The following is a 27,699-nucleotide window of genomic DNA, read 5'->3' on the forward strand; positions in this document are numbered from 1 at the left end:
GACTGGGTGACAGCAGTTGTTAAGGAGACGCCATGGTTACCGCCACCCAGGAACAATGTTGAGCTGAGAATGCTCTGCTGTGTTAAAGACTGAATGGAATCCTGAGCTGCACATACGTGTACATGCGTATACACTGACACAATGAACACACACTCACACAGTATGTTGTCATCCAATAGGATTTAATCCTGAATGAGTAGTTAGGAGATTCTTATTTAAAGCAGAAATTATCCATCATCAGATTAGCTGTGTCAGACAGAATACCATGTGATGAAGCTGTGGAAATGTCTCTGTTGCCTCTTTTCTAAAGCACTGCTGGGCATCTTAATTTACTGGGCTGTGAACTGCAAGTAGAGCGCTAAGTAACAACAAGGGAAGTCATGAGGGGAACTCCACAGGGGGACACATTCAACTTTATAGGCAAAAACTAACTGTGTACCACTGTACATAATGGTTAATGTGGATTTCTCTCTGTAGCTGCTTCATTTTTCATTATGCCTATGAACTGGAATTTGTAAACACGTGTCTTTGTGTGTTGCCATGCACTCATTTCTGACTGTCTATTGTTCAGTTTTGTGAGTGGGTTTGATGTGCATGTGTGTGTGCATGTGCAAATGGGAGTGTAAAAACGGTGTCCTCCCTCCTAACTCTGCCCCCAGCGCGAGCCCCTTTATCCTACCCTTGTTGTCATGCACAAGCGCTCTCCCTTTTGCACAAAGTAGGCTGGCAGCACAAGAGCCATGTGTTTTAGCTACACGCTTTGAAGGGCTCAAAAAAACCTTTTCAGAACTGTTTCTGAGAAACGTTGTGTAAAGACAGAGAGAGAGAGAGAGAGCAAGAAAAAAAAGAGGAGGAGAGTGCAGTGTGAGGGAAAGAGATGGGAAGCAGAAAGAGCTGCAGACAAAAACAAGCTGTCTTCCATGTGGTAATTTGATCTCAGTTGTTGAAGGAATACTTTTGTTGGACAATATTTCTGCAAGAGACTCGACAACAGGTGAGTGCAGAGGGAGCAATGTGTGAAAAAGAGGCTGTAAAAACGAGGAAGGTTGGAATAAGTGGCGTCCTCTTTGCTCAGACAGACAGAAAGGAGGGGGTGTTTTGGGGATAGTGCACAATTAGTGGCCTAATGGCCTAATTTTCTTTTAGCCTAATGTTCTTTTCATTGAATTCCCATATTGGAGTACTCTGATTTCCATCTTCATTTTTTTAAAAATTGCTTTTTTTCTCCTGCTGATGGAAACAGCTGTGACAAAACATGTTAAAACAGGTCAAAAGACACAGGCCCTGAACTCATGCAGCTTTCACAATTCTTTTTCCTCTTTCCCAGAGGCTGTAATCCTCACTCGGTGTCCCATCCCATATTTGAAGTTAGCCACAAGCTGTTCTAATGATGCAGTGCGATGAGCTCTCAGCCAGGGAGGAGTTCACCTACAGCCACATGCCCATTCTGGAGAGGGGCGATGGGACGCTGGGACGACGGAGCGACAGGGGAACAGAGAGAAGGCCAGACAGGGGGGAGCGGTATAGGCCTGAGCGGGACAGCTACACAGTGGACGTGAGAGCCAGTGACCTGCAGCTGGCCCAGCCGGAGCCTCTAAAGCACCCCTGCTTCAGCTACAGGGCCTGGCTCTACAGTGTCCTCATAGGGGTGAGAGGAAAGATGGTCAGGGAGAGTTACAAAGGAGGCACATCACAGGGTCTATCTATGTAGTCCATGACACACACATTTTATAGGTTGGGGTGATCTTTTTTCTGATGAGAGAGTATCCCAATCTAGAAATGTTGAGTGGGATGGCATCAGTTAATTGTTCTTAAACATTTAGGCAAGGAGAAACAATGTGTCTCCAGAATGTGCAAACAGCAAACTTATCTAATGCATTACAAATGTGTGACCATTTACTCTGAGGAATAAATAAACCCCAAACTTTACAAAAGTGGATATGGATAGATGTGAGAGAGTTTCTCTCTGTCAGTATTTCAAATGTCAGCAGTTTGTCTGTGGTCATGTGTATTGTGCTATATCTGGTTAACTGAGCACTTCAGATTTATGTATTGTGAAATATGTGTAATCACATTTATGAGTGTCTCTATTTGCATATGCATGCATGCCTGTGTGTGCATGTGTGTGTCCTCAGGGCAGTCTGCTCATCACATCTGGTTTTTCTCTGTACCTGGGCAATGTGTTTCCTTTTGCAATGGACTACTTACGCTGTGCTGCAGGCTCTGTAAGTGACCGTCATGCACGTGTAATCACAGTCACAGACATATACAGCTCCACCAAAGTTTATACATGTTGTTTAGATCCGACTGTCGTGTCAAACTGCCAGCCACAAATCATTTTCAGAAGGCCCCGCTAAATAGAAAAATTCGGCATCTTATTTGTTGCTGTTCTTCCCAGGGCCTCCCTGCAGCGATCGCCAGTTTTGCCATTGCCAAGAACCGACATGTTGCAGTGAGTAAACAATGAACACACCAAAAGCAAAAGAGATAATTATGTTTTAATAGATTTTTTTAATTGAATTTCCTCTAGGCAATCAAGGCTTGGTACTTATGAAGGTCTCATGTTTTCTTATTTTTTTTTTTTTTCAAGGTATCAGACTTCCAGGTGGTCTACGTGTCAACCTTTGCCGTGACGACCACCTGCCTGGTTTGGTTTGGATGCAAACTGGTCCTTAACCCTTCTGCTGTCAATGTAAATGCATCATAGTAATATATTGGAAACTACCAATCCTTTAGTTGCAATCTTAATTGTCTTCAATCTTCCGTCTGCTATGTGTCTCTGATCTCCCTCCCGCTCTGTCTATTCTCAGATCAACTTTAACCTCATACTAATGATTTTGCTGGAGGTGTTAATGGCCAGTACTGTCATCCTGTCAGCCCGCTCTGCAGAAGACTGCTGCTGCCACAGGAAGGTGTGTGTGTGCGTGCGTGTGTGTGTGTGTGTGTGTGTGTGTGTGTGTGTGTGTGTGTGTGTGTGTGTGTGTGTGTGTGTGTGTGTGTGTGTGTGTGAGCGATTGATTACTTGTATTTCCCAGCTGATGTGTCTCCCCTTTTATTCTCCCTATAGCTTTCACTCTTCCATCCTAACTCCTCTCAACCTTCATCCAACTTTTAGCCGGTGACATATGACAGATCTGTGGTTCTAAAGCCTGCAGTGTTCCCCACTCGACTCCTTAAAGCATATTCTGTGAGTAGTTTTCAGTTTTGTTGCATACAATATTTCATTCTGGTCAAAACTTATGAATCACTGAAGAATGTCTCTAACAGGTAATTGAAGTCATTGTGGGAATTTCTGCTGTATTCGGAGGAATTATTGCACTCAACATGGATGCTTTACTACCTGGCCCCTACTTGTCTGTCACATTTTTTTGGATTCTTGTGGCTGTAAGTTTTTCCTACAAAACCTTACTTTTCATTATGACAGAGATTCCAGCTCAGAATGATAACTAAGATGACGTCCGTCACTGGCCTTATCATGTAACTTTGTGTATCGTCTTTATTCCTTTGCAGTGTTTCCCGAGTGCTATTGCCAGTCATGTTGTGTCAGAATATCCCAACAAATGTCTGGTGAGTACTCTACTAAGTTGTTGGAGCCCCAGTCTTGAGAATGTTGACACAAAAAAAAAGACTGAATAAACTTGAAGGGTGGATGTGATCGGTTAAAGTAATATATTTGGATCTGTCAGTCTTTGTTAGAATTAAAATACTGATCCATTTGTTGACTGTGATCTCAGTAGGAGATAGTATGGTATATTGATATATTGATGCATGGTGATGCAAGAGAATGCTCTGTTTTGGTACTATTGAATCTTAGTGTAACATTTGACACACACCACAGTATCCTAATCAACCGACTTGGGCAGTGGGTGGGTATCTCTGGGTCAGTCCTGGAGTGGTTGTCCCCTACCACTCTGATAGGCATTTTTCAGTAGCTGTTGGTAACTATTTGTTTTAATCTGAAACTCTGGATTGTGGTGTGCCTCAAGGTTCGGTCCTGAGTCCTCTCCTGTTTGCCTCGCATATACTTCCCATGCACTTACAAGGTATCTCCTATTACTGCTGTGATGATACATTCTACATCTTGTGGCGTGGGCTATGGCAATCCTAGTGTTAAGCCTCAAAATGGAGCAAAATTGCCAGTTGTAATAACTGCATAAACTCTATAAGAAATTGGTTGGAAGATAACTTCCTGCTGCTTAGAGCTGACAAAATGGAAGTTCTTATTTCTGTTCCATTCTTGTCCCTAAGGGAATAGATAGTATATGTTATTTTTCCTCTTCTGTTAAATCGTCCCTACAAAATGTAAGTGTCACTATGCAACAGGTACGGACTCTTGACCAACATTTCATGTGTTTGATTCAGTCCAGTTTTTTCCAGCTGAGAAACATTGCAGCACGTTGGACCCCCTTGGTTTCTGGACTGCCTACCAAACCACAAACTGTGAAATTACACAAGCTAGTCAGTTGTTTGTGGGCTGCCAAGATCAGAAAACAAGGGATTCAACAAGCCATTCAGATTTGGCTTCTCAACCATCACATGCAGGCTCATTAGAATATACCGTCCCCCATCTGAGTATCTTCACCTACGGCTTGAGAACTATCTTTGTAAAGGTGCACCATATTTTACTCGAAAGCCAATCAGAGCAGACTGGGCTTTTCGGGAGGAGGGGTTAAAAATACAGCCGCTAAAACGGAGCGTTTCAGACAGAGGGTGACTACAATTAAATTCAGACAGACAGTATGATAAAAAAAAATTTTTTTGAACAATGAAGCATGTAAATATGTTCTAGTAGAAATCCAAAATACAAGTACGAATCTCAAACTTAATATGACGTCTCCTATAACATCTGCAGACACTTTGAAAAAGCAGCAGAAGACCAACATGTTTAGACTTTTCTTTGTTTCATTTTTAAAATGAATTTCTATTTCTTTTTATTTTATGGGGATTTTATTTTTCTTAAGTCTGTATTTATGTCTTTTTTTGTAGCACTTTGCAATGTTCTCTTCTTGAAAGGTACTTAATAAATAAAGTGACTTACATACTGTATCTTATGGAAGTTAATTAGGATGGGTGTCTGCTGAGGAAGGATTATCTTATTAATTACTAAATTTCTTAAAAAGTTACACAAACTTCGTATATTTCTTTTTAGCCTTCTTTTTCTTTTCTCTGTTCCTTTTTTCTCTCTTCCTGGTGTCTCTTAGGTGGAGGTGCTGATTGCCATCAGCAGCGTGACGTCTCCCCTGCTCTTTTCAGCCTCTGGCTTCCTTTCTTGCAGTGTGATCAGCTTTATTGAAATTTTCCTACATGATGTGCCTACAGCCAAGGTCAGTTTAATGAAGTGAAAATTCACCAGTGTAGTCTAGGAAGCATTACCTAATATAGCCTTGAACTCCTTTTGCATGAGAAATATACAGGAACAGATTTTAGAGAATCTTTGAGATAGAGTAATTGAGAAATCCAGAATCATATGTTTGTGTGTGTGTGTGTGTGTGTGTGTGTGTGTGTGTGTGTGTGTGTGTGTGTATGTGTGCGTGCGTGCGTGCGTGCGTCGCGTCGTCGGCCGTGTGTGCATGCATGCGTTTGTGTCGTGTTTGTGTGCTTGCATGTGTGTGTGTGTGTGTGTGTGTGTGTGTGTGTGTGTGTGTGTGTGTGTGTGTGTGTGTGTGTGGTCCAGCAATCTTACGACATCCTGCTGCTGATTCTGATGGTGCTGCTGCTGGTGCAGGCGATTCTAACTTCAGCCACTGTGGTGCACTGTGCCTCCTACAAGAGTCAGCTCCGCATGGGGGCTCCAGAGTGTGACCAGAGCATGCACACCCCGATTCATTACTGTGAGGTAAGGTGGATAAAAGCAGGAGTTGTGGACACAAATAGACAAATCTGTCAAAGTCTGTCTTTTTGTCTCCTTGTCTGTCTCTCCCATTCCAACAAGAGCCGTTTGTGAATGCGGAAAATTATACACGTCATTCTCTTCCAGGTGTTCTCACCAGCTATAACATTTAAATATGATGACATAAAAATCTACGAGCAAGAAACATAAAAAAAAAACACATTGTGCTGCTCATCCTTCACACATCATTTACCTCAATGTTTTTTTTCACCTTTCCCCTTTCACATTTCATCTCTCACTCTCCTTCCTGTTTTGCTCCCTCAGCAGCAAGCAGCCAATGGAACGCTGCAGGATTTTGACAAAGACAGAGCCTGGAAAGCAGTTGTGGTCCAAATGGCCCAATGAACTGTCCTAGAGTTCACAGAGAAGTTTGACGAGAAGAGGAAAAAGGAGGAACAAACAAAGTGTTGGCTGCACAATGCTGAAAGAAAAAAAGAAGTAAAGATGTATTCTGAGATGGAAAGAGAGATTTAGGAGAAAAGGGGGAAGGAAATAAAGACTGAAAGATAGAGAAAGAAATCACAGAGAGAGAATGTTTTTTAAAGAATGCATGGCAGAGAATACGGTCTTTAAGATATTTGGATAATGCTTTGAGCATTTTGCTTTGATGTCTGTTTTTTTATATATAACTGTTGCCTGCTTAGTGAGCATTATTTAAACTAGCAACCATTCGGTGTAGTTTGATAAGCACACATATTTTATATTGACACCAGGTACAATGAGCAATCAACTAAGTCCATGTTGAGTAGTATAAAAATGTCACGAGCACTTGGGCATAAACACAAAGTTTTATAATGTCTAGAAACAATTAACATTGTTGTATACAGTACGTGCATACAACTGAATTCGTTCTGGATTTCATGGATGATGCAGTTTTGTAAGCACCATTGTCAAGGTTGTACTGTAGGATGAAAAGAATGCCAGTATGCATACAAATCAACGAATATAACATGTTAAATGAATCAATGGCAGACTTTATTCTCTGCAGATTTTTTTTTCCAAATAGTGATGACTGACTCTTAGCACTCTCTTGACTGAAAGTTATATTTTGTTCAGTAGTTGGCCTCTTTGTGTCTTATTGTGTACAGTGGTGTGGTATTGGTTGCAACAGTGTATTACAAGACAGTTGATCCACCTTGATATTGCAGATTAACCCATGTAAATTTTAACTGAAATTCTACTTTATTCAGGAAAATAAAATCTTTGTCATCAACTGCAAGTGTATAATGTTTTATGGTTGTTTAATGTTGCTCAGTTGATCAAGCTGCATATTTATAGTCTAAATGGCAATTAACTGAAACCCAACAAAATAACTTTCCAAGAAATATTGTTAGGTTATTATCCTATTTTTTAAAATGTCAGACTGTGATGTGTAGTTGATTTACTGTATATTTGCATCCACATTTACCTAAAAAAGTAGAAAAGAACTGTGACCTCAATAAACCTGACCATGCACAAAAACTGAACATTGTAAACTTCATAAAGCTACAATTTATAAATTTATAGCAGGGCTGTTTGTTGTATTGAATTGTAATTGATTGTACAGTTGTACCTATAATAAAGAGGACACTGGCTGTATTTCTAAACACAATACACTATAATGAAAGGACTGTTTTTTTCCTTCTTCGAAATGAACATCCTCAAGATCTCTGCAACGATGATGATATATATATATATATATATATATATATATATATATATATATATATATATATATATATATATATATATAGAGAGAGAGAGAGAGAGAGAGAGAGAGAGAGAGAGAGAGACTATATTTGGAAGCAGACATAGTGAGGGGCGGCTTCTCAAACCGGCGGAAACCGGCTTAAGGAAAAACTGACTTGTGGCTCGGTCCGGCTGAAGAACATCGAGAGCGCGCCAGCATCGCGCGCTCACATCGCCTTGTTGCCACAAGGATCCCAACAGAGAGCACGAGACTGCTGGAGGAGCGAACTGCTGCAGGCTACAACTGCCCCTGCTCTGCAGTGATGTACTGTTAAATTAAAAAAGGAAATCTGTGTCACTCGGCAAGAGCACTATAAATAGAGTGTTACAATAGGCTATATAAAGCCATTCATTTATTGCGCTTCCCTGAAAAATCTTTCCAGAAACTATCTTGTAACAATCTTCACATGGGCATATCTTAAAATACAAGTAGCCCATGCGATTAAATGATGGCTCCAACATGGAAGGCTTTACTCTGCTCTCTACTAACTCGTCACACTCAGTGACTTTGAATGACGCAAATCTTAACCATTCCTGGTTTGCAAGTGTCTTTGCCAGTCCCACACTCATAGATGATGGTCAGCCTGGATACACCTATTAATAAGAGGGCCGGTGCCTAGTTAGGTTGTAGAGTGAATAACCAGCGGATTTGTATAGTGGTAGCCCGTTTGTAGTTATTCAACAACACTATATAGCCAAATCGAATTCCTTATAGTAGCCTACTCTCAAAAGTGATTTTAATATCCAAAGATTATAGTAATGTTAATATCCAATTATATCACTGTAACACTAATGGTCATATAGGAAAATGATTACAGAATGTGTGGGATATATCGATTTCTGCAGCGTAATTAAATGTGTCTTTCATCATCTCCGCTCACGCACACCACCTGTCCTTGTGAACGTGAATCTCGATCGCGTTTCTGGTGATGCGATGAACTAGCGAATCTTAATGTGTTATCTCACGCCTTGTTCCTGAGGAAGAGGCGGGGCAGGGAAGGGAGAGAGGAGCGGGTCGGAGGGAGGGGAGCTAGGGGGGAAAAGGCGGAACAAACCGGATACATGTATAACTGCTCGCCCGCACTGCAGATTAACTCTTACCGTGCTGGAAGATGCAGCAAGACATGGTGAGTGGATTGTTATTATTATCATTTCCCCAAATGCATGCACATGGCTCGTTTGTTAGAGACAGAGTGAGTGTTGCTTTTCTGGTGCTAGTCTTTCCAGTGTGGGCAGGTGATGCAGGCATTGAGCATCTCTAGGAGACTCCGGCAGTAGGATCTCCTCTTCTCTCATGCACAACTCAACACACACAGACACAGAGCAGCGCACACACACACACTCTATCCCTTGATGTTTAGCAGCTCGTCCCTGGCTATTCGGGAGCTATCCGCCGCTCCGGTGCTGAAACGGCTCGTCGTCTGCAGGCAGCTGCAATCCACTCCAATGCAATGCAATGCCTGGTGGAAGTGCGGTCCTCCTGGTTGTGATTCTCCCAGCGTGCTGGACTCACAGACTCCTAGCTCAACACGAGCTAAGTAGGACATGATGGTCCTCTGGTGAAATGTTCCTGCAGTGTTCCAATAGGGACTTACTGATGAGTCAAAAGTGAGAAAACAGCGAGGATAGGCTACTTTATGGTGTGTTTTTTTTCTGTTTCACAATTAGTATAAAGTTGTACCTTTCTAAAAAATGTATCATTGGTCTGCCATAGTTATCTGGTCAGATTTGTTTACTGGCTGCCTGAGATTAAGTTTCAGATCCGTGCGCACTGAAAGTTCTTCCCTCTTCAGCCATCATCTCATTCATAATGCATGAATGGGGAGCAGGATGCTGTAGCCAAAGAATGTGGGATAGGCCGTTTTTACAGAAGCCATTTCGACATGTCATTGCAGGGCAAACACAGGCGTGATTAATAACATTAATTATAGCCCAGTTCCATTCAGGTGGGCCAGAGCCGTGGTATGAGCTAGCATGCTAGCTCACTGGAATTCATTAAGTTGAATGGGAACATAATCTGGGACCATTTGGTCAGGAGGACTGCTGTAAAAAGGGCCTATTGTCTCTCTAAACACTGGTAGCATCGCCCAGCTGAAGGGCCTTATCTGTTGGACTGCAGTTCCAATGGCTTACAGACATCAGTGCAGCCTCTAACCAAGCACTTAAGATGGGATGCTGCAACTTTAAATTATGCAAAGTGTATTTCCTCTCTTCCTTTAGGGCAGTTTGAAGATGTGGATAAAGTTATCTTCATTGTTACCAGGCAGTATGTAGACAGAGCAGTGCCAAATCAGTACTGTATGTTCTGGTTTCCCATAAGGGACATCTTGTTCTCTTTCTCTCAGGTATAACTCCAATCACTGCATGATGTCAGCATTAAATGATCAGTGTTTAGGATTTAGGGGGATCTATTGGTAAAAATTGAATAAAATCTCCATAATTATGTTTTCATTAGTGTATAATCACCTGAAATTAAGAATCATTGTGTTTTCATTAGCTCAGAATGAGCCCTTCATCAATTCTTCCATGGAGCCCACCATGTTTGCCAATATACAATAGCCCAGAACGGACAAACCAAACACCGGCTCTAGAGAGGGCTTTTTGTGTTTTTATGTAACCTGAAAGCCACCGTAGGTTTTACTACACGCTTGAAAATGGAGGGCTGAGGGAAAGGCTATTTAGTTGGTTACAATCTGCAACCTCACCGCTAGTTCCAACAAAATCCTACACACTGGTCCTTTAACACATGCAGCTTTTAATCATTCTTATTTTACAGAAATCCTCTCCTTATGATCTCGCTCACCATGCGGGTGAGAGCACACTTAGTGTCCCCTGTACTAATGAAACCGCATCTCAAGGTTCCACTCTCCGAGATATTAAATACACTTTCGGTCCCTGGATTTAGAGGGCTTGGCTTTTAAGGATTTCATAGATGAGCTGTGTTTTTGCATAATGAGAAGAAAGTAAGAGGAAGGGCAGAAGGACTACAGTAATGACGAGAGAAAGTAAAAGGGGAAGGAGAGCGAGAGGTTAAGGATTGTTGATGGGAAGGGTCGATGTATTCACACTCCTCACCGAGGACAATCACGTAACCTTCAAGTGAAGTGAGCATGCGGCAGGAGCAGATTCCACCCTGCACAAATACTGCAAAGCATAATGCATGCTCATGCATGCATGCATGCATACACACTCACACATGCGCACACACACACACACACACACACACACACACACACACACACTCACATCCCCCTGACACGTGTGTGGGTTCACCTGACATTCCAGTGGGAACACACTGTTCCATGGCGATAATGACCACCAGGAGTACAGAGAGGGTCAGTGGACAAATTGTGGAAAAAGCAGAGTCAGTGTTCAAATTTTTTTTTTTGTCAATTTACTCAAATACATTTTTTATCAATTTCCGGTTAGCATACCCCCCAGAGAATACATTTGCCTTTGAGTGTCCTTTGCTTGATCAAAGGAAAATACCCCCTCAGATGTGACCACATTCCCACACTCCACTGTTCACGGAGTGAGGATTAGTCGTCCTCAGCCACTTGACTGCACTATAGAGGACAATGGATTGGAACAGAGAGCTTTCCTGAAGAAGGTGTGAGACAATGCAAATGTACACTATACGGCTCCTTTCAAAGACTAATTATCTGTTGTACATAGAAATGGCAACCTCACTGGTTGTTTTTGTTTTTTAAATGCAAATAGTGTACCACCCTAACTGGTTGTCTTTTCTTTCAGGACAGGATTGGTCAGAGCTTCTCCTTACCGAAGCTCACGTAACAAGTCTTCAGCCAGCAATCACTCTTCCTGGGGATCGCAAGGACGCCTCCTAAACTCAGCTCATTCCTCAACCTGCCACACAGACTGAGTGTGGACTGAGGCCAGGCACTGTAGAAAATGGAGCAAAACATAAGGATGCACACCCAAGAGGCCGAGCGAGAAGTGTGCTTCTGAACGTTATGCCTGTTCTTCTAAAAGAGAAGAGCTGTGGGAAACTGTAGAAAACCCAAAGTTCCGAAGAACACAGACTACCACAGTATGACCCGCTGCCTCCCCACGTATGGTGACAGGGGCTGAACTTGGCCACACATTGCTTTATGTGTGTGTGTGCCTGTGTGCGAGTGTATGTGTGTGTATCACACAGTGTTGAGGAGTTTTTAACTTCAGCAGGGAGTGTCTGGCCTCCCCTCCAGTCCAGAGGGAGGTGGTAGTGTGTCCCCTTTGTGTTCCGGATGCAGAACATCCTCGATCAAAACCTAGACATGGCTACGGCTTTACTCGCCGGCGAGAAGCTGAAGGAGCTGATCCTGCCCGGCTCCTCTCAGGATGAGAGGGGCGGGTTACTGGCTGGCCTCATGGTGCAGCTCAAACTGGAGCTGCCCTTTGATCGTGTTGTCACCATAGGGACGGTCATCATCCCCATCCTGCTGGTCACCCTAGTCTTCACAAGGAACTTTGCAGGTAACAGTTCTGCCACAAGAGGGCGTTAATCACTATAGAAAACTGCCAAAGGGAGGGGGGTCTAAGTTACAACAGCAGCCGTTGCCCCAGTAAAGTTTAACATAGCCATGCTGTGTTTTTGTGTCTTTTGTGACAGACAGTTAAAAGAAGAGATGTAAGTAGGAGATTAGGCAAGGAAGGAAAAGGAGCATTGACAAACGCATCGAAAGGAGCAGACAGAGAAAGGGCTGGAAAGGGCTGGAAAGGGCTAGAAAAGCTAGATAGTGACTGGAGATAGGAGGGGGAGGAGGGAGGTTAGAAGACTGGGTGTGACGGGAGAGATGTTAGTCCACTGCTGAGTCAGGCTCTCTGCATAGCAGCATAAACCATCTGGGACTGAGCGTTTAACTTTAGCAGCAGAAAGATGTGGGTGTTCAGACAAGTACTTCAGTATTCCCTCACTGGAGGTTTACAGTGATATTCAGGGCTTTGCCAAATCCTTTTTTGGATGACTCAGCATCCTGCCCTCTGCGACTGAAACAAAGTAATGTCATTGCACATATCCTATATATTCCCTATTACCAGAAACGTAACATAATATATGCTGACTTTTGAAAATGACTTTTAATACACATGATAAAGTTTATTAAAACCATGTGTGATATAAGATGTCACTGCACTTAGTTCAAAAGATTAAAAGCAGACTTGCTGCAGCCCTGAACCAGATAGAACTGATAGTGAACAACTTTGACAGGAAGGAGCGCTCTCACTTTCTCTATCTGCGCTGATATGATAGAGGCAGATCATCATTTCAAAAAGCAGTGTGAGTGTTATCAGAGGCACTGCGGGATGAACCGATGAATGATTCTTAAAAGATTCTTTAAGATACAGCGCTTATACAAATGAAGCAGATTGCATGCAATATATTCCCTAGAAAAATGTGAACGTGTCATTGAATTTGCATTTACAACTAAGAGGGAATACCAAACCACCATGTTACAGCATATAGAAGAATGAATTGAGAATTAAAGAATAATTATTTTAAACATCTGACGGCACTATACGCAGAGCTAGATAATGTATGAACCATCTGATACCCACTGTAGTTGTGTGCACATGCAGATATTTCAGGTATGTTTACCTTCTTTTCTTTTTAAAGGGGTGTTTGCTCGTTTTCACATTGCCACATCTTGCCAATACAATTCAAGAGCAAAATGTTTTAGCTGTTTGGAGTGATGAGTGGAACTCCAAACAGCTATAACAAAATAAGACCCTGAATGTAGCACTGTAGCATTCTTCTGTCTGCTAATATACTTAATTTATATTATGAGATATAATCATCCAACTTGTTGACGTCACATTTGGGCTGATTCTTTCTATCTGTACTTTCCTCAGAGGAGTCCATATACTGTTACACACCACACAACTTCACCAGAGATCAGGCACTGTATGCAAGAGGCTACTGCTGGACAGAGCTGCGGGACGCTGCGCCTGGTCTGGAGTCTCACCTTTGGCCTTCACTATTTGAACACAAGTTCCTGCCCTATGCCCTGCTGGCCTTCGCTGGAATCATGTACATTCCTGCTTTGGGCTGGGAGTTCCTTGCCTCTACACGGCTCACTTCAGAGCTCAATTTCCTGCTTCAAGAGATTGACAACTGCTATCATCGAGCCGCTGAGGGCAGAGCCCCAAAGATCGAGAAGCAGATCCAGTCCAAAGGACCTGGCATAACTGAGCGAGAGAGGAGGGAGATCATAGAGAACGCGGAGAAGGAGAAAAGCCCCGAGCAGAACCTGTTTGAGAAATATTTGGAGAGACGAGGCCAAAGTAACTTTCTGGCTAAGCTTTACCTGGGACGCCACCTGGCTATTGTCTGCCTCAGTTCCATCCCCATTTCCTACCTGAGCGCCTACTATGCCCGCCAGAGGCAGAATGAGTTCACCTGTGCGCTGGGTGAGCCACCAGACACTAGCAGCTATCAAGAGCTGAAGCTCAGGGTCAACTGTAAGCTGCCTGCTGTGCAGCTGCAGCGCATCATGGCAGCAGTAGATATCGCTCTGCTCTGCACCATGAACCTCATCATCCTGATTAATTTGTTGCACTTGTTTGTGGTGCGCAAGTCCAACTTTGTATTTGACAAACTACACAAAGTTGGCATTAAAACGCGGCGACGCTGGCAGAAGTCTCAGTTCTGCGACATCAACATCCTGGCCATGTTCTGCAACGAGAACAGGGACCACATCAAGTCGCTCAACCGGCTGGACTTCATCACCAATGAGAGTGACCTCATGTATGACAATGTAGTCAGGCAGCTGCTGGCTGCGCTTGCACAGTCCAATCATGATGCTACACCCACTGTGAGGGACTCTGGGATACAAACAATTGATGCCCACATGGACCCCTCTGATCTTGGCGTGGGAGAGATGGCTGGGGAGCCGCTGGTCATCAAACGGCCCCGCAAGAAGATGAAATGGATCCCAAGCTCAAATCCTCTTCCTCAGCCGTTTAAGGTAAGTCAGCTGCCTGGGAACTATTACCATGGCTCCATTTGTAATTCATCAACATTCATTCAGCATCAATGACAGCTGTCCTCTAGAAACAGAATAATACTTACTGCAATAAGTTGTTCACTGGAGAACAGCAGTTCAAATAAACATGGACTGGCTGTGTGTCTGTTCAAAGTGTTTCCAACTCTGAGCATTATCAGCTCTCAATAAGGGCTCGGGAAGTGGTCCTCAGCTGAAGTTTAAGCTGTGATATAATGACCTGTTTTTGTGTTTTCTGTCCTTTGTAAAGGAACCTCTTACCCAGACACGGATGGAAAACAATGCCAAGACTGAAAAACCCAAACCAGTCAGACGAAAGGCACTGGCAGACAGCTTCACCGCACCACTTCTGGATACAAAGAGCACACAATATCCTGCAATTAAAAGTATGCAGTACTATGAACATTATGTGAACATTTTCATTTAAAGGAGCTGCACTCGATATTCAGCACATTAATATAGCAGTAAACAACTATTTGCTATGTAAAGACATAGTGGAGTAATGGCGTCCTGAGCAGAGAATGAAGTCACACTCCCTCTGTGTGTGTGTGTGTGTGTGTGTGTGTGTGTGTGTGTGTGTGTGTGTGTGTGTGTGTGTGTGTGTGTGTGTGTGTGTGTGTGTGTGTGTGTGTGTGTGTGTGTGTGTGTGTGTGTGTGTGTGTTAATCAGAGTTTCTCTGTTCTTTGTTTTGATAGCCGGTCCGGCCACGCGTGCATGTTAGTGCATGTGAGCGCCTTGTGTGTCGGTGTCAGAGGCGTCTGTATTTGACAAGTTGGGGATTGGTCTTTGAGAGCTGTGTGGAGGCAATCCCAGGACGCTTTTTATTTTGAATATCAAGTACAGCCCCTTTAAAGCTGTGCTAATTAATACTACTATATTAACAATTGATCAAATGACGTGAAAATGTGTTACAGTATGTGAAAGGGATTGCTCGTAGAGACAAACCCACAGATAGCCATCAGCAGCATTGGCTGATAACTAATTGATATAGTATTGTCTTTTTTGCATCTTTCAGTTAATTGTTTTTGGTTTTACAGCCCATCACTTTACCATTTTGGTTCACAGTCACAGCATGGTTTCCAGCAGGCATTTGCTTAAACATACTAACTTGGATGTACTGCTTTTTTTACGTTATGTTCCTCCTTCTTTTAAGTCAGACTTTTGATTTTCAATCGTAGATTTGAGTGGGATGGAGAAAAAGCACACTCGCAACTTCTCTCTGGACGTCCACCCATACATGCTGACCATTCGTAAGCCCAAGGTGGAGGCCACAACCGCAGAGCCTCTTCCCTCAAAGCACAACATGGATACAGTGTACCTCGAAGGCACACACACTATCGTTCATGTGTCTGGTGCCATTACAGGTAAGCCTGATATTTCGTTCAGACTCTTGCTCGTTCTGGTTCAGGGATCGATTTCACCATCTCATCTAGATGCACCTTGCATATGCCTGCAACCACATCTGCATGAATATTGCCAATGCTACCTTCCCATGACATGATGGCCAATCAGGCCAAAAAGTGCTGACCTTTGAAAAAGTATAGAAGATGGGATTGTTTTCATACTCTGACATTTCCATTTGAGACTTTGACTTTCTCCTCTCTCGCTCTACCCTGTCTGGTATTTTGTTCTTGTCTCTTCAGAAACTAAGATTTGCTCGCCACAATCCACCAACACTGCCTTTTCTACGGTGACCCTGCCCACCACTACTTACGTAAATGGTGTGAGCCCGAACCCTCCCTCCAGTGAGGACGCACTCAGTCCCAAGTCCTCGCCTCCTCCTCCTCCTTCTCCAAGGGAGCCTCCCACCCAGACGGAAAACCCTGAGTGTCCGCCACCACCCCTGACCAGAGCCCCTACACACCAGCTGCTGAGTATACATCACACTCTCTTTGAGGAAGAAGAGGATGAAGAACACCGCAGGGACAGACTGGCAGAGAGACCCGGGGAGCTCATCGCTGCTGGGGAATGTTAAAGGAAGAGAAGAAGAGGGACGCCGACAGAGATTCCTCTCCCTGACACTACACTCACATGACCACCATGTCGATCACCTTCTATCAACAGCCACCTCTGCTCTTTAAATGAACTCACACACACTTCTGTGATGGGTGGATTGGACAGTGAGGACATGACATGGAACTCTAGTAGTCGTAAAAAGCTAAATGACTCAACTTTTAGATGGGAAAATTAAGGATAAGACCAACGTTTGTGTATTTGATAATGTTGACAAGAGTATTGCTGTCGGAAATGATGTCACATTCATGTCTCAGGATGACTGTGTACAGCTCAACACCCTCCAATGAAACCAGCAGTGATTTAATTCAACAGGGTGCTACAGTGCAGGGTCATACAGCTATATGAAGAAGGCTCGAAAAGAAAAGATAGAGCGGCAATGAAAGATCAGTGAGCTTTCCAAAAAAAAAAATAAATAAAAATGAGCCACACCTTAGAGATGCATATCTGCAAAGAAGACTGCATTATAGCTTCAAGCAAAATGTATTTTAAACACGTATGATAACGCTTAGTCCCTTTATCCCAATAGCCAAGTAGAAAGGTAGCTCATGCAATACAGTTGAGATCTACACAATTAATATGCAAAAGATCACAATATAATTGTGGCAATAATGTATGCGCTTACAGCATCATATTTCACAGAACACTATACATGTATAGACACTGTATATGACTCAGTGTTTGTGGGGTGTTTAAAATATGACACACGTTTCATGGTTTTATCATTGCCATTTCACCGTTGATTAGGAACGTGTATCAGATCTTGACTCCACTATATTTGCACGTCATTATTTAAAAGGTAAATTGGCGTATTATATAAAGGGACGGAAAAGGCTACAATGAAAGGGTGGTGTTGGGAGGTGACATGCAACTACAATATTGCTCAAAGAAACTGTCAGATATGTCTATATATCTGTGATAGAAATGCAGTGATGTGGGTGTTTTCTTCTTGAAGACTATAAAAGCAGCTCTAATGTGATGAATGGAGCTGGTCTCACTGGTAAAGTATGTGACTTTTGTGTTCTGCTGGCTTCTTGTGGGAGTGCTGTGATGTGAAGTGAATGAAGTGATGAGTAGATGTTAAATCCTTACTCCCTAGAAGGTTTATTACGTGATGACTAAGCTTTTGATTGCCATCTGCTGTCGCCGACACAATCTACATTTCTTTCAGTAGTTCTGCCCTGTCTCACATTGTGCCAACATCTGCTTTGAAGGATTTAATAGTTAGTTAGAATAGTAGGTCTTAGTCATTTGCAATAGAAACCAAGCATTTGAGGCATGTGAGCACTTTTCACAGGGAACGAGTGAGTGGACAAGGGGATGGGTGCCTACCACGACCTCTCCATACGCATTTCTTGCAGCTGCATAGGCCTAGGGCTGCACAATTAAACGAACATTAATCGCGATCACGATTTTGGCTTAAATGAAATGAATCGACCGCTGATCAATATTGACTTTTTAAATGCATGCTCTGCTCATTAAAAGATTCCGCTGCATATCAAATCAAGTGCTTCCTAAACTAACAGCTTGACTCTGGAAGGACTCAGCCAGCCAGTGCCCCGCCAGCAGTGGCATTACACATGGCCGATCACTGTTAAATCGCCTGTAAACGACACCAGACTGCTATAGAATAACAACACAGACCTCTACACACATCAGACTGCTCGGCTATAACTCGACAGACATTTCTCCGTTCTTTGCTGGGATGGTCGGCATGCTGCAGTGTGTCAGTGTAAATTACAGTAAATACTCACACTGAGCTGAAATGGAAACAATGCGCTGCAACACGCATCTTTGCATTTAGAAATAACGGTATTATTTTGAAGGATTCTGTTATTCATAGATATATTATAACACCTACTACTATATATATAACACCTACTCAACGAGCGAGTATCCAAATAGTACTTATTTATAACAGTACTTATTTTGATGCAAAGATTTGTACATTAGCAGGAATGTAGCACACCATGGAAGTGAATTTATTTAAATGTGAAAGTGCAATAAAAATATTTTGTCCCTAAAATCAGTGAATAATCGTGGTAATCGTGATCTCAATATTGATCAAAATAATCGTGATTATCATTTTGGCCATAATCGTGCAGCCCTACTGCATATAGCCTACATGACGATACAGGAACTTTAATAAAGGAACTACCTTCACTGATTTACACAACAAAATGACATCTACATTAGTGCTGTTGGCAGGGGCTTTCCTACAATATTAGGTAGACCTACAGTTTGCATACTACACTCATGTTTTTTTTTCTGCGGAATTCAATAAGCATACTTGTGATAAGAGACAGCAATTTCCCCCACTTCAGCATCCAGTTATATCGTTTGGTGGAAATAACAAATGATCCATTTTCATGACACAGGTTGGCTCAGAATCCCCTTGTTAAACTTCTCAAGCACACTAAATGCATCCAAACGCACTTTAAGACTTGTAGTACGAGTGTGTGCGTGTGAGAGCATGTTATATGTTGGAACAGCACAGCTTACTGACTTTAACATTGAGACATTTGAGAAGGTAAATCTGTGACAGTCTAAATGCTGGTGGAAAACGTAGAGAAAAGACTCCAGACTTTGATTGTACTGTGTCAAATGTTATAATGGAAAGTATTTAAAAAAGATTTCACTATAAAAATTTTAAATAAAATGTGCGCGTCCCAACAATCAATGACTACATGTACCAGAATGCACTACGGCTGTCAGATTCAGCCGAGCACTGTTACTGCTGTACTGGCGAGGAGCACACTGACGTAGCTACGGACTGACTTGCTCAGTAAGTTGTTGATATTTCTTTTTAAACAACTATCGCGTATATGACCAAATGTCTTGTGCTTGGTAATGGCAGCATTTGTTGTGAAACTGTTCTGTTTCAACGTGTAGGATTTGACGAAAATCGTACCCGGACTTGCTAGCCTAACGTTACATTAGCCTGATTAGCACCATCCGGGTAGCTAGCCAAACCGATGAGTCCTCAGTAAAGACCTGGAAGTAACGTTAGCTATTAGTAAACCTGCCCCCCCGGCAAGTCACTGCTTCTTCAGCTGTGCAGACCTCTCGTGTTACTAACATTAACCTTTAGTCGCAATTATGGCTTCGTCGGAGAAAACGTTAACTCTTTGATTAACAAATAAATCAGTGACAGTCACCACTTTTCTCTTTGACGTTGACGTTAACGTTACAGCGTTACTATTTATCGCTGCGTTTCACCGTAAAGCAACGTCAGCAGTCAGTAGGATGTAACTTGCTGTAGCCCAGCTAGCTGTGAGTCCGTGAACGTCTCACTGCTCAGCGGTAACGCATGTCTTCCTGCTCTCTGTCACACGCAGCGTTCAGTGCTTCAAACATGGATCAAGACAACAATTTAGAGGTTTGTAATACTTAAAATCCTTTTGTTTTTGTGGGAGAGAGAGATATGGAGATGTTTTTTTACTGATGTTTTGCCAGATGTCCTGCTCAAACTGGGGTAAGAGAGGACACACTGGACAGCTGTTTTAGTATGATGTAGTCACATATGTTATAGTTTTTCAACCATTGCAATTTTAACTTGCCCTGAGCAGTTACCTAATTATGTGCAATCAGCCGTCTTTCTCAAACTGGCTAGACTGGACAGAAATAATCTCTTCAACTTGCCCTAATGTAAACATGCCCTAAGATATTGTTTGCTGTTTTGATGTCTGACAGGATGAGTCAGTCGGCCCATCAGAGGACCCTTCCGAAGAGGAACTGCCTTGTCTACCTCCAGGGCTCTGTAAGTATTTTGTTTTTTTTAAGTGTACAGTGTATGCTGTACTTTATCAGAAAGATGGTGTTATACATTTTTAATTTTAAGTGACTGTTTGCCATATCATGTCTATGTTATTCAAAATGTCATATATTAGATGAAATATTTTAAAACAAATTAGTCTGAGACTAGATAGCTTATCAACCTGACCGTTCACTGTCATTTCTACTTTAAATAGTAAATGCGCATGAAACAATAATGAAACAAATGCTATACTATCTGTGTACAAGAAGAGACTTGCTACCTTTTTTTTTCTTTTTACTGAAGCAATGGTAGATTATCTTCACATAAAATAACACGCCATACTTTCAAAATGCAGTTTTTCCAGAAACACATACATGTCCTAATGGTTTTGATACTGTCTTGACTAATAGTCTACTAGACTTTTTTTTTGTGCTTTTTTTTCCATATCTACAGACTGTATATAAAAAGCTATTGTATACTATACTATAGTTTCCTAAATAGCTGTAACTTAACTCCCTTCCATCATTAGCAGAGATGCTGCTTGTGTTAAAAGGACTGGGATGGAAATTGCTCTAATTATAGCTAATGCTTTAAAGAAAAAGTATAAAACTATCCAAAATTGCTGGAAAATGAAAATGTATCCTTTTCTTTATATATCATAGTAGTTATAGTAGGACATTCGTTCATTCATTCAACCTTTTATTTATACTCGAGAAATCCTCAAAACACTATAGTACTAGTATCCTCTTGTAATATTCTGTCCCTTTTTTAATATCCGTCTCTGTTGTTCCTGTGTAGCGGATGGTGAAGCAATGGAATTGCTGTGGCAGTTAAGATCCCAGCGCCGGCAGGCGTCTCCTGAGCTCCCAGAGACAGTGAGCACTCTTACTGCCCCTGACGGCAGCATCCTATACCTGGTTGGCACTGCCCACTTCAGTGACAGCAGCAAAAAGGATGTGGCCACGGTGAGCCAATGAGAATTAACGACAAGATTTGCACAGTGCGCTATGCCGCTTTACACTCTTTTAAAATGTGATATGCTGTGAATTGTCAGTAAAATAATGGAGTAACTCTGTGAATGTGGAGTAGCACCTTGAAGATTAGTTGGCTATATATACTGTAATTAGTTTGGCATTCCTCTTTTGCTAAGCATAATGTCTTCTTCTTTTTTCATATTGATTTTTTTGTTTGTTTTTACTTCCTCCCTCCCTTTGCTATTTGTCTCTTTCTTACCCTGTTATGCTCTCTTATTCTGTCTGTCGGTTATCAAACCATACCCACTGCTCTTTCTCTGCCTCACACAGACGATCCGCGCTGTGCAGCCAGATGTGGTGGTAGTGGAGCTGTGCCAGTACAGGGTGTCTATGCTGAAGATGGACGAGAGTACACTGCTGAGGGAAGCCAAAGACATCAACCTGGATAAGGTTCAGCAGGCCATCAAACAGGTCAGGCTTTCAGAATGAACCGTGGCAGTAGTGTGAAAAACAGCAAGGGCAGATAAAATGGAGAAAGGACTATATGCTCTGAATAAGGCAGTAATGATGTTTTGGAATTTGAACCCATTGTTATCCTATAATGGGAAGAAACTGAAGGGACTTTTTTTGTCTTCTTGGTTTATGTAAGTGCATAAAACTTAAGAAAAGTGTTGTGCCTGAACGCGTTCATTGAACGATAGTTCATGAACTCGTTCATATTTTGGACGAAAAATCCGCACTTCAGTCACATCCACAGCAAACCTGAAACGCACCAATGTATATGCAGTTCAATAACTGAAGCAACATATGGAAAAAAGAACGATGAACTAGTTAATTTTTGGGACTGTGAACTTAGTTCAACATTTTTAAGTATGAACTATGAACTGAACTAGTTCATTTTAAAATTTGTGAACTGAACTTTGAACTATTTCATGTAGAAAGTGAACTTTCCCAACACTGCTTAAGAATGTGTACTACTACTGTCAGTGTATTAGTAAACACACGCACTTACATGTGAAGACCACCGAAGGCATATCTGGGTTTGTGTAAAAGCTTATTTTTGTCCCCTGTGTTTGTCAGAATGGGCTGATGTCTGGCCTCATGCAGATTCTCCTGCTCAAAGTTTCAGCTCACATCACGGAGCAACTGGGCATGGCTCCTGGAGGAGAGTTTAGGGAGGCCTTCAAAGAGGTGAAACATACACAATATATTTAAATGCACGTGTGTATAATAGAATAAAAAAAACCCGGTAGGTTTCAGTTTTTTGTGTTCATTTGATGCTTTAATTTTTTTCACACAGGCTGGCCGAGTGCCGTTCTGTAAATTTCACCTTGGGGACAGGCCGATCCCCGTGACGTTCAAGAGGGCCATTGCAGCTCTCAGTCTGTGGCAGAAGGCCCGTCTGGCGTGGGGTCTCTGCTTTCTGTCAGACCCAATCAGGTATAAGCTCACCTTCGTCCCTTTTTGTCATACCACACAGTCTTTCTCAGTATCTATTATCAGACACTGCTGTTTAAGAAAGAACAGAACTGTACTGTACTATGTTTATATGTCCCGAGGTGATCCACACGATTATGAAGTTAAAATGTAAATGCTAGATATTGAACAATTGTGAAATTTGGGGGAATTTAGTTACCAGTATCAGATATTTTGCTATGAGCATTTTTTGCCTGGTAGAAAATGCCTCCTAATTATATGTGTGAGCATCATGGCTTGCTGTTTATCTGTGTGTTCTATGTAGAACTAGGGAACGTGCGCCCACCCACACACATTTTACAGAGTACATGCGACTCTGCCAATTCTTTTTAACTGCCGATTGTCTTTCTGCATAAAGGGATTTGGGGGGCGAAAAAAATCATGCATACTGTATACAGCCCAACCAATGTTTACTTTGTTGCTCATTCTTTACTTTATACTGTCATCACCAAAATACTGTGTGAACAGCAAACCAAAAATGTCTTCCCCTTCCTATGTTACCACCAGTGACTGTGTTGGACTGTGTGTGTCATGTTTTTAGTAAAGAGGACGTAGAGAAGTGCAAACAGAAGGACCTGCTGGAGCAAACCATGTCAGAGATGATCGGCGAGTTTCCTGCTCTTCACCAGACCATCGTGGCCGAAAGAGACATCTACCTCACGCACACGCTCCGCCAGGCTACACGCTGTGTGGAAGCCCCCCATAATGCCCAGAGTGCGTATTACACTGTTTAATAAGCTAGCGATCCCATCGTTCTTAGTTGTAGATTTGTAGCTCATCAAGATGTGGGGTCTGGGAACTCACCATTGACAGGGCTCAGTCGGAGGGGCGGGATAAACCGTTGTCTTTCAAATTCCCTCTGCACGCAATAGGATGGTGCTACAACCAGGCAGAGCAACGAAGAAGGAAGAGAAGCTAGTTGACAGATTAAACTTTTGCCGTATCCGGTCGGCAAAACTCCGAACACATCTTCCTTTTTTAAGAATGATTTCTGTGCCGTTCTTTGTTCTTTTCTCAAAGAAAAGCTTAACTCCAAGTCTTCCAGAAGACCTACCATTTTAGTACATGGTATTCTATGTTCTTTATAAGTATAAATATAAAATTCTGCTTTGTCAATTCATTTAGTTGTTTTACATAAACATTGCTCATTAGAATTAAACATAACAATTGTTAGAATTGTACTTTTTAGAATTTTTTTAAATTGGTTACAAAATTGTTGCGTAATTAACTGACCAGTAATGACAATGTGGTTTGAATGCTACAGAGACTGTTGATGGAAATGCTAAGTCATATTGTGTTTAAAAAGGGTGACATTTTTAACTTAATTGTTGCGTAATTAACCGACCAATAATGACAATGTGGTTTCAGTGCAACAGAGACTGTTGATGGAAATGCTGAGTCCTATTGTGTAAAGTAAAAAAAAAAAAAAGGGTGACATTTTTAACTATATTTCACAGAAAGAGATCTTTTTCACTGTTTTACTGAGCTTAAAAGCAAATTTTGCATCCATGGTGAGACCACTGGAGTTCATGCTCCGTGAATGATATTGTCCATGTTCAGCAGCGCATTTGGTCTGGATGATTTATACATTGTCAAGAAGGGAAGAATGCAGACATTCATGACATGTCTGTCATTTATACTGAAATCTATCCCTAGTGTTTTGGATGAATACTTTTTCAGTCAAGAGGAAAAACCTGTGGTTTCTTACATAGTGATATAAATATAATAAGTGTTGATTGTTGATGCAACAGAAAATGTTTTATTCTTCTTTTTTTTTCTTCTTTTTAAAAAAAATATAAATATATAGAAGTGCCTGCTGTGGTAGTGGGAGTTGTAGGGATGGGTCACGTCCCTGGCATAGAAAGGAACTGGGAGAAGCAGCTCAACATAAATGAAATCATGAGGTAAGTTTGTTACATTACAGATAGTAATAGAATTTAAAAAAATGTTTTCGCCTTGTCAAATTAAAAAATTGGATCTTGAAACTGTTTTTCCAATTTTCTGTTTTTCTTCAGAGGATCAGAAATTTAGAAAATTGTGTCTGGGCTCCAATTATTCAATACTACAATAGTATTCTTAGTATTCTCTCCCTCGTTCCGCCTAGCTACGCCCCGCCCCCACCACTCGAAGCCATCAGTTGCAAGCACCTCTGACCCCAAAGTCTATCAGCTTTTTTTTTTGGACCATATGCATACGCAAAGTAGAGGAAGAGAATATCATTGCAATATTGAATAATTGGAGCTCAGATGCAATTTTATAATTTTCTCAATTTTTTGATCCTCTGAATAAAAAACTGAAAATTGGAAAAACTGGTTAAAGATTACATTTTTTTTATTATTTGTCAAGGTGGGAAAAATTGGATATTTGAACCCATTTTTCTGTTTTTCCAAATGTCTAATTGTGCTTAGAAAATTAAACTGGTAGCATTACACTGACCAGAAACATACTGTAACTGTGGCTTGACAATTCCACAGCTGCTCAATAGTGTCTGTCTGTCTGTCTGTCTGTCTGTCTCTTCCTCAGTGTTGCGCCTCCCTCACGTTTTGGCTGGGTGTTGCGCACGGTCCTAAAGGGTGTTGTGATGGGAATGCTGGGATACGCCTGCTACCGTGCTGGAGGGAGTTTAGGTAGAACCGTGCTATCTTTACCTGCAGTCCAATCTTTACTGGAGACTCTGCGGCCCCCCCCTGCTCTAAGCCAACAGGGACACGACCTTTGATTGATTTAAAACAATGCATTTTTCACCAGTGGCCTTAAAAACAGGGAGTGACGCTGGAGAAAAGGTTTCACCAGCCCACACTATGAACTAACAAGGACCTCAGGGGGTTGAGAGCCTCCCACCTCGTATTGATGTCCCTGTAGACGCAGCAGGGCCGTACTGCCAAAGAAACCTTGACGGTACTCTTTGTTTTCTTTTATATTTTGTGCAAATTATGTATTTTGTAAGGTTAACAAATGCCAATAATTCCTTTTGAATCAATTTACCCCCACTATTGCTTTAAATGACACGTTTTTTATTTGACATGTTATCATTGGAATCCTCTCCAGTCACGTGCCCTGATATGACTGAGACATTCTCCGAGAGGAACACTTTTCTAATGCCGTCACCTTATTCCTTGCTCTCTTTTTTTGGTGCCAGCCAGCATTTTAGGTAATCGGCCCATTTAAAGTCCAGCACTTTATAAGAGTCTTGTACTGTACATGCAGCCTATGTAAGGGAAATATGAGTATACTATCAATACTCCTAAATCATAAATATAATCTAGGAATAATCTTGGTGCATGGAGTGATCTTCATGGTGTGAGGTAAATGTCAAAAATGTCTGAATTGGAAGGCTGACCACCATTTTCCTAATTCTTGATCTTCTATTTGAAATGCACATTCTTGAAAACTCACAAAGACAATTATTTCCCATGTGTACGGCCCTGCCCACATCAACAGACAAGTGCCTCATATTGCAGTAGTAAGGGCTAATGGTGAACTGAATGGAATGGCAAAAATGTGTTATATGCATCTTACGTATACTACAACCATGCAATTTTCTAATAATCGCTCTTTCTATAATTATATGATAGGCCTGTTTTATAAAATAGTGTTGCCCTAAAAATAGGCCGTATAGTTTGTGTTGTCTTGGCTTCAGTTGATATGGCTCCTTCACCCTTCACTTCATTTTATGGTCAGTCATGCATCAGGACGGGGATTAAATGTGCCTCAGGATGAGCAATGCATTTATCTTTGATTATACCTCCAATATGAGGCACCCTCACATATTGGCTTTAACTTGCTCCATCTGTGAGTAAGGATTCATACTTAACACAAAAATATGCATCTTGTACAGAGAGACATCTCTTAAAAACCTCCGCACAGAGACATTGTCATTCAGCGCGCCAGCTGTTGGTACTTTTTATGATATATGCATTATTACTTGCCAGTCTGATTGTAAAATGCAATTTAGATGGAAAAAAAAACTGTTTTGTTTCTCTCAAATTTGTTATTGAACTTGACTGTAATGATTTCTCAGTGAAATTCCCATCAATGGAAATCTGTTACGGACTTGTTTTGACTACTATGAAGGAAACACGACAGTTTAGATTGGTCCGAGTTGGGAGGTAAAGCCTTACACTGCTATCACTGCTGCCTTTGACCCTCCGATTGGATCCTCTGCTGAGGCTATGTTACCACTACTGACATGTATCCATCGTACAGAACATCTTATTGCACATGTAAAAATAAAAAAAAGGCAAGATGACATCCCTGGAGCTTTGTTATGAGGGAACTGTCACAATACATCCAACAGCCCCAACAAAGTATTTACATGGTTGCAAGGCCATTCAAACCAACATTGAATTCCAGGTATTTACAATCTTAATTTTTTGTTGTTGTTTTTTTATTTGTGTGTGCAGTACTGGAATTATTAGATAACAGATGCATTAATAAGAGATATGAAAGGAGTTAATTTGCTGTCTTTAATTTTCGAAATGGTCCAATGAACTAATATGGGACTTGTTATTTAAAAACATAATTAAACCACTTGCAAGTCATCCACACAGTCATCAGTTTTCTTGCTTCGGTAAGAGACAAGGATATTGGGAACAGATGCAGTCATGCCTCTCAGTCCCTCAGCAGTAGAATACAGTCAAACTTAAACGTTGTGTGTCTGTCCCCATCCAGCATAATTTCCAGAGGTTTGATCTCCCATTGTATGTTTAAGAATTGCCAAGTGAAAACTATGAATGCCTGTATTTGCTGTAAGATTTGTTTCCCCATACCCGTGTGTGGTATTGTCATTCTTAACAAACTAAACCTAAAATCTCTACTTCTGTAACGAATTATTAAAAGATTTTAAGTAAATGTAAACTA

At 41.6% G+C, this 27,699-nt stretch overlaps 3 protein-coding genes across 5 annotated transcripts; all 3 read left to right on the forward strand.

Moving 5' to 3' along the window:
• The first annotated feature begins 710 nt into the window (after window positions 1-710).
• On the forward strand, window positions 711-7,481 carry mlc1 (modulator of VRAC current 1). Of its 2 annotated transcripts, none has more exons than XM_039810023.1 (12): window positions 711-994; window positions 1,328-1,648; window positions 2,136-2,225; window positions 2,399-2,452; window positions 2,591-2,692; window positions 2,811-2,912; window positions 3,116-3,187; window positions 3,268-3,384; window positions 3,511-3,567; window positions 5,202-5,324; window positions 5,675-5,836; window positions 6,155-7,481. In XM_039810023.1, the coding sequence occupies exons 2-12, from the start codon at window positions 1,388-1,390 to the stop codon at window positions 6,233-6,235; spliced, it is 1,221 nt and encodes a 406-aa protein (XP_039665957.1). In that variant the 5' UTR covers window positions 711-994; window positions 1,328-1,387; the 3' UTR covers window positions 6,236-7,481. The 2 variants fall into 2 exon arrangements, with proteins under 2 accessions (XP_039665957.1, XP_039665958.1); XM_039810024.1 differs by having other exon boundaries at window positions 6,158-7,481.
• A 1,186-nt stretch (window positions 7,482-8,667) lies between these two features.
• panx2 (pannexin 2) lies at window positions 8,668-19,284 on the forward strand. Of its 2 annotated transcripts, none has more exons than XM_039809940.1 (6): window positions 8,668-8,745; window positions 11,372-12,094; window positions 13,469-14,583; window positions 14,870-15,005; window positions 15,798-15,983; window positions 16,263-19,284. In XM_039809940.1, the coding sequence occupies exons 2-6, from the start codon at window positions 11,866-11,868 to the stop codon at window positions 16,592-16,594; spliced, it is 1,998 nt and encodes a 665-aa protein (XP_039665874.1). In that variant the 5' UTR covers window positions 8,668-8,745; window positions 11,372-11,865; the 3' UTR covers window positions 16,595-19,284. The 2 variants fall into 2 exon arrangements, with proteins under 2 accessions (XP_039665874.1, XP_039665875.1); XM_039809941.1 differs by lacking the exon at window positions 8,668-8,745 and adding an exon at window positions 9,125-11,228.
• Window positions 19,285-19,324: 40 nt separating this feature from the next.
• On the forward strand, window positions 19,325-27,696 carry trabd (TraB domain containing). The gene is made up of 10 exons (XM_039807795.1): window positions 19,325-19,417; window positions 19,971-20,011; window positions 20,326-20,392; window positions 21,188-21,354; window positions 21,694-21,834; window positions 22,444-22,554; window positions 22,664-22,803; window positions 23,381-23,553; window positions 24,647-24,743; window positions 25,363-27,696. Exons 2-10 carry the CDS (start codon window positions 19,988-19,990, stop codon window positions 25,556-25,558), a joined length of 1,116 nt encoding a protein of 371 aa, XP_039663729.1. The 5' UTR covers window positions 19,325-19,417; window positions 19,971-19,987; the 3' UTR covers window positions 25,559-27,696.
• The last annotated feature ends 3 nt before the right edge of the window (window positions 27,697-27,699 follow it).

This window comes from Perca fluviatilis, chromosome 8 (assembly GCF_010015445.1).
Source record: "Perca fluviatilis chromosome 8, GENO_Pfluv_1.0, whole genome shotgun sequence".
Lineage (NCBI taxonomy): Eukaryota > Metazoa > Chordata > Actinopteri > Perciformes > Percidae > Perca > Perca fluviatilis.